We start from the raw sequence: 7,297 nt of genomic DNA on the forward strand, positions 1-7,297 counted from the left end.
GGTCTCTGCTAATTCCACTTCAACTTTCTTATCTGTACTCTATAATCCCTCCTGTTTCAACTGGTGATGTTGTGACCTCGTTACCACACAGTCAGGAAAATTCCCAGGACATGTGTCCAGTCATAGTTCAGTTCCCTGAGTTTCCACTGGCTTTTCAACCACAGTAGGCAGCACCCCTACCTATGAACCAGCTATAACATCACAAGGACAAATTCTATTCCTGGAGCCAGGAATTTGTCCAGTATTCCTACCATGACTTCTCCACTCTTCACTGGACACTCTAACCTCACTCTACATATATAAGCGCTTCTTGACTCACCATGAATTCCCATTATCAGCACTTTTTCTGGCAATAGTCCTTCAGAGGTACATATCTCCTCATCTTTCAACATCAAAGATTGAGAGGATCCTGTATCTCTTAATATTGTAACCTCTTTACCCGCTGCTCCTGGCCTGTGAGTAAACTTCACCTTTGCAAGTATATGATTAAAGAAGATCTGGCACTTCCTCCTTAACCAACCTCTGACCAGGCTGTACATTCTTGTGCAGCTTTTTAGCCTCCACTCTGCGCTCCGTTACCACTCCAACAAAATTCACTGGCTTATCTTGTTTTCCTACATCTGGTTTCCCAGTGCTTTTCCTAACCCACCAACACTGTGATTTCACATTACCTACTTTATTGCAGTGAAAACACCGGAGCTTATTAACTTCTCTTTCTCCTTCAAGGGTTTCCTTTTTACCTTGTGGCATGTTATCCTTATGATCTTCACCGAGACCTACCTGTCCCTTTCCATGTGAGGATTTCCCTTATCCCCAATTTCTATCCCTCACAGATTGAAATTGATTTGAAACCTAAACTTTGATGTATGAGCCAACTCATAATCATCAGCCATTTCAGCTGCTAATCTTGCTGTTTTAACTCTCTGCTCTTTCACATGAGTTCTCACTACTTCAGGATGTCAATTTTTGAACTCTTGTCTAAGTCGCAACTTCTTCAGTTCAAATTCTCTTTCTTCCTTTCCCCTCTCTTCTCTCTCTCTCTTTCTCTCTTTATCTTTTTGTTTTGCTAAAGCAATTCATTCGTTTTCTTTTTCCTCTGCTTTCAATCATAATTCAAACAGTTGCATTTCTTTTGCCCTTTCCTTGTCTTCTGCTTCTAACTCAAGCTGCTTCGTTTTCAATTGAACTTCAGCCAAGTCTAAAGATTCTCTTGGCGTTTCCAGCAAATTTAAATGCTGAGCTATTGCTGTAATTATCTCTCCTTAGCTAACGGAAAAAGGCAGCTCTAGCTCCAGCATGTCTGCTAATTCCAGCAGCTTGGCCTTATTCACCTTTTGTAAAGCCCCCAAAGTCACTTCTTCCACCTGCAGAAAGCTCGGAGTGAGTGAAAGAGCCATTGCTATCCTAAACACTGTTCAAACCAACCGAAATCAACACCTAGAACAAAGGATACTAACACCTACCACTCACAACCTTCAAGTTCAACAACCCTAATCCCAAATTGGAACTACAGAACAAATCCCAGACAAGCCCCCAACCTGTTATGGACCAGGCCAGATCCCCTCACAACATTTCAAAATAGTAGCCCGGAGCCTAGCTTTGCTAGTTGTTTTAAGCAGGTATGAATTGGATATTTCAGGAGTGATGCAGTTGGCCCAACCACTTAGTTTTAAACAAAACAAAATTTATTTGCAAGATTACCACATGAAACAAAAACACAAGAGAACAGAATATAGAATAACTTAACTATTTAAAAACCCAACAGACTATCCCAACTTAATGATGCTATTCCAAATTCCTGCAACAATCTCCATAAACACCCTTTGGCAAAAAAAGGTAAAATCAAACAATTTCTTACAGGAGTGTGAGAGAGAGAGAGAGAGAGAGAGAAATTACAGGGTGGTTCAGCATGGAACACTTTCTTCCATGTAGCTGTATCTTTGACCAGCAGTCTCAAACCTCCAACAGACTATCCCAACTTAATGATGCTATTCCAAATTCCTGCAACAATCTCCATAAACACCCCTTGGCAAAAAAAGGTAAAATCAAACTATTTCTTACAGGAGTGAGAGAGAGAGAGAGAGAGAGGGAGAGAGAGAAATTACAGGGTGGTTCAGCATGGAACACTTTCTTCCATGTAGCTATATCTTTGACCAGCAGTCTCAAACCTGACTGACTGCTTGCTCTGACCAGGCCAATTGCTAAAACCCAAACCAAACCAGAGAATAGCTGAGCTGGGAGAACTGGCTACACCCCTTTCATTGTACATTTTTGTTTTAAACTTAAAGCTTCTTCAAGCACATCAACCCAGACATTTAGGCAACTCTGCCTCGTACAACACTTTCGAAAAAAGTCAAGGACAACACAACCTTGTTAAAGGAACAGCATCATCACAAATTGCTTTAATACTGATACAATTAAACATTGATTTTTGTGCACATGGATTGACACAGAAGTACTGTAAAATGTAGAAAATATTTTTTCTACAGTTTTTACATTGCACATGAAAATGACCAAGTAAATTTTAGTGATTTTTTTTAAGGGATAACTATTAGCTGGGACACCATTTGAAAAAAAAAATCCCTGATATAGATTGTCTGGGATTAGCACAAAATATATGTCATTTCAAAGACAACACCTCCAACAGTGAAGGATTTTCTCGATGCAGAGCAAGTAGTGTCAGATGCTCATATCATCAGGGGCCTTAAAACCAAACACAACTTATTGGCTCGCAGGTGAGAAAGTACCACTAACTGTTACTGACACATGGATCTCTAAGGCCAGATCCAACTTCAGATTAGTTGAAGAACAGTACATGCCTGATCTTGTTGGATGGTACATCTCATTGCATATGCAATTAGATTTTTTTTAATGAACCATTTATCTCAAAATAGGGTTGAGAAAATAAAACTGGATTTTTATTTATTGGTGGTGGTGAGCTACCCTCTTGAATCAATGCAGTCTTTGGGGTGTCGGAATACCCACATTATTATTCGGGATGGCGTTCCAGGATTTTAGAGGAACAGCAGTGTATTTCTAGGATGATTTGGAGATGCTGATGTTGGACTGGGGTGTACAAAGTTAAAAACCACACAATACCAAGTTATCGTCCGACAGGCTTTTTTGGAAGCACTAGCTTTTGGAGCGCCGCTCCTTCATTGGGTGGTTAACAACCATCTGACGGAGGAGCAGCGCTCCGAAAGCTAGTGCTTCCAAATAAACCTGTTGGACTATAACCTGGTGTTGTGTGATTTTTAACTTTGTATTTCTAGGACGATGAGTGGCTCAGATGGGAACTTGGTGGTGATGGAGTGGGAAAAGGAATGAATTACACACAAATCAGGCCCAGAAAGAGAAATACAGTGATATAACTTGGATTCAGAAAGAATGAACAGACACAAGAGAATAAAATAAATGTTTAAAAGTAGTGACACGTTCACAATCCCCACCAACAGTTGACTAGAAACATTGAGGATATGCACCTTGCTAAATATATTGCTTGGCTGCTGTCGAGATTTTTTTCCAGAAATCCCACCAGACAGGAACAAATCTGAGCCAGAGACTGTTTAGTTTCTCTTGCTTCTGCTCTGCATTCTTCCTTCTTTCCCCTGAGCAGAGAATCGCCCACCTCCCTCCTCGGACAGTGGGGAGTCCTCACCCTATTTGGAAATCTTCATTTCCTGCAGGGAGACGGACAGATCCCGCAGCAAGAGGAGCCAAGACTCCCGGAGGAACAGCAGAGAGTCAGAGAGAGAGAAAGGCCAGTTGACAGTCCTGAGGCTTGTCAGCAACATGGCCCAGTCTAAGGTGAATCAGGTAAAGGGGAGCGATGCAGAGAACAAATTCTTCCGCTCTGTGTCCATGGCAGATCGATCGGGGCGATTACTGGAGACACTGGATAACTTAGAGCTGAGGTAGGAGAGGATACCAGTCGCGGTTCATACAGAAACAAAAATATCACACAGGTTAAAAAACGAGTTCAATCATTATGTTTGCCTTTATTTTTAAAAGCACAGGTGAAAATGTCGTTTGTTATTTTCTGGGATTTTTTTTAGGATCCTAAACAAAAAAAGCCTCTTGGGGGCAGGGTGGCCTTACCGAATCGAAAAGAGACTTCTGCATTTCTATTTTTAGTGAGAGCTTCTTTCCTCCCGCCCCCTCTCTAGCTCTCTGTGTGTCCCTCTCGCCTGGCCGCTGAGGCGCTGTCAAATCTTTTTAATCCCGCGTCCCCTCTCACCCAACGGCTCAGCCCTTGGTGACATTCGGCGCATTTTGCTGCAGTGTTCAGTCAGGCGGAAAAGGCATGGACCGCTCTGCACTTTCCAGTATCGGATCACAGACACTGAGTTCTTTCTCCTTTCAACAGGGAAGAATGGTACAAGGTTTAATATTGGGCTATTTTGGGGAGTTTTCATTGCGGGAAACCGATGGTTCAAAGGACATAGGTTTATGATTATTGATTAAGCAAAAAAAAATCTGCAGCAGATACACAAGAATGTAATGATATGGATGTCAACTGCAGTGATCTCAACTCCTCAGTTGAAAACTCGTTTTGTTCATTAGGTTTAGTTAACTTACTAATAGGCTGTGTGCCGAATTCCCATTTATTCACAGCGAATGTTCTGAATTATTCCCAATAAACCTGCAGTTTACGATTACATGTCAATACAGTGCAGTGACTACAACCATACCAGTCTGAAAATGCCTGATTTTTTTAATATTAGAAGCTAAGCAGTCAAGGCCTGGTCAGTACTTGGATGGGAGAATGCCTGGGAATACAACATGCTGTAGGCTTTTAAGAATTCTTATGGAACAGTTGTCGTGTCCCTATCCCTGAACTAAGGCATCTAGGTTGAAGTCCCACCTGCTAGAGAGGTGTATTACAACATGTCTGAGCTGTTAACGAAGAAAACATCTCAGTAAGGAGCAGTTTCAAAATAGATGCCTGTAGATCAGTGGCTAGCATCCCTATCTCTGGGCCAGAAACTCCAGGTTGATCACACCTTGAGACTCAATTGCAATGTAAATTGGGGATGTAAATATAATTTTAAAATTACATGTTTTAAATTATTAAAATTATATTGGTTAACCATATAAATGTTAACAGATATGTTTATTCAAACTAAAATACATTTTTGAGCTTTGTAATTTAAATCATAATCAGCAAATAAAAACAGCAATGGCTAAATGAACAGAAACATCTAACACCATCTTAGTTTGCATCCTCAAACATCACTAATAACTTCCATGAAAAAAGTCACTTTACTGTTGCATTTTCTCCCCATTGTTGCCCTATTAAATATTATACCATAAATATAAGAAGCAAGGAGCTTTTGGAGATTTTGATGGATTTAAAAATGGTCAAATCCCCAGGTCTGGATGAATTGTATCCCAGGCTGCTATGGGAGAGTGGGAGGAAATTACAGGGGACCTGACCCAAATTTTTAAATCATCTCTGGCAACGGAGGAAGTACCAGGAGGTTGAGATTAATTTTTCTTTTGTACAGAGACTTATGATCTGGACAGAATTGTCTGAAATGCCTATACAAATTCAACAGTGACTTCCACCAAAACACTGGAAAAATACCTCAAAAGGAAGAGGTTGCAGAGTTTTGGGCAAGAGCTAGGGTATTTGGACAAATGGGATAACAACAGAAGCATAATAAATGGCCTCCTCCTGTGCTTTGAGACTCTGAGGTAATCATCTAGAAGGATGTTGTACTCACAACACATTTCTGGAATCATTGATTTTTTTTATCCAAGTCACAACCTTACCCCAAAACACATCAAAATGTGAACATTGTCATTTTAGGGTGGAAGCTTTGCGGGAAGCAGCGGCTTCAATGGAGCAAGAGAAGGAAACCCTCCTGGAACTAATCCAAAGTGTGCAGAACAGCCGGGACATGAAGCATATCAGTGAAGGTGAGTCCTTGCCCAAGTCTTGCTTACTGGAAATTTTGAGTGAGAATAATGTGTTCTTGACTAGAAAATTGCAATAGGTTTGGTTTTAATTTGCAGAATTTAGACATCACACATCTCTTCTTCTGAGAGAAGTAGCATGTCAGTGCCCTGTTCCCAAAACCTTCACTTCTCATAACTCAAGGAGGGGATTGGGTGTTTACCTGCCCCCATCTTTCCTCAACATTAATCTTCCTTTCATCCATGTTTCTTTGCAAGATCCCAAGTGAGCCTGTAACTAATCAACTTAATTCATAATTGTCTGCCACTACCAAGATTTCCCTTATTTTACAATCTTTGTGGCAAGTCCTTAAACCCAATGGGACACAATCTTTCAATTCACCCTCAACATCATCAAAGGTTATTGAAGTTCTGTTCTGTTGTGGGCTGCACTGTGGCACAGTGGTTAGCACTGCTGCCTCACAGCGCCTGAGACCCGGGTTCAATTCCCACCTCAGGCGACTGACTGTGTGGAGTTTGCACGTCCTCCCCGTGTCTGCGTGGGTTTCCTCCGGGTGCTCCGGTTTCCTCCCACAGTCCAAAGATGTGCAGGTCAGGTGAATTGGCCATGCTAAATTTCCTGTGGTGTTAGGTAAGGAGTAAATGTAGGGGTATGGGTGGGTTGCGCTTCGGCGGGTCGGTGTGGACCGAAGGGCCTGTTTCCACACTGTAATGTAATGTAATCTAATCTTATCAAAACCTGCACTGCCTATTGAACATCATTTTGTTTTTCAAGGCTGATTCTACATAGGTCTGATCCATTCTCATTCTCAGATTTTTAAATAAGTGCCTGCAGGCTTCTGGCACCATCTCATAAACACTGGGCACAATTGTTTTTACTAACTCATAATCACATAAGTGGTATATTGAAAAAGATGAGCACACCTCCAAAGACTACCTACACAAACACTCACAAACCATGGTCTGCTGTTCTTTTGGTCATTGTAGATTTGTAGCAATTTTCTCAAAGAACACCATAAGACCTAAGAGCGGAAGTAAGGCCACTCGGCCCATCGAGTCCACTCCGCCATTCAATCATGGCTAATGGGCATTTCAACTCCACTTACCCGCATTCTCCCCGTAGCCCTTAATTCCTTGTGACATCAAGAATTTATCAATTTCTGCCTTGAAGATATTTAGCGTCCCAGCCTCCACTGCACTCTGTGGCAATGAATTCCACAGGCCCACCACTCTCTGGCTGAAGAAATGCTCTGCATTTCTGTTCTGAATTTACTCCCTCTAATTCTAAGGCTGTGTCCACGGGTCCTAGTCTCCTCGCCTAACGGAAACAGTTTCCTCAGTCCACCCTCTCCAAGCCACGTATTATCTTGTAAGTTTC

At 41.6% G+C, this 7,297-nt stretch overlaps 1 protein-coding gene across 1 annotated transcript in view; it reads left to right on the forward strand.

Moving 5' to 3' along the window:
* Positions 1–3,255: 3,255 nt before the first annotated feature.
* bag2 (BCL2 associated athanogene 2) overlaps positions 3,256–7,297 on the forward strand; it is an 11,189-nt gene continuing 7,147 nt past the window's right edge. The window contains exons 1-2 of the mRNA XM_043681367.1: positions 3,256–3,914; positions 5,813–5,922. Of these exons, the coding sequence (XP_043537302.1) occupies positions 3,793–3,914; positions 5,813–5,922 (232 nt within the window). The 5' untranslated portion in view covers positions 3,256–3,792. The remainder of the gene's footprint in view (positions 3,915–5,812; positions 5,923–7,297) is intronic.

Source organism: Chiloscyllium plagiosum, chromosome 3, assembly GCF_004010195.1.
Source record: "Chiloscyllium plagiosum isolate BGI_BamShark_2017 chromosome 3, ASM401019v2, whole genome shotgun sequence".
Lineage (NCBI taxonomy): Eukaryota > Metazoa > Chordata > Chondrichthyes > Orectolobiformes > Hemiscylliidae > Chiloscyllium > Chiloscyllium plagiosum.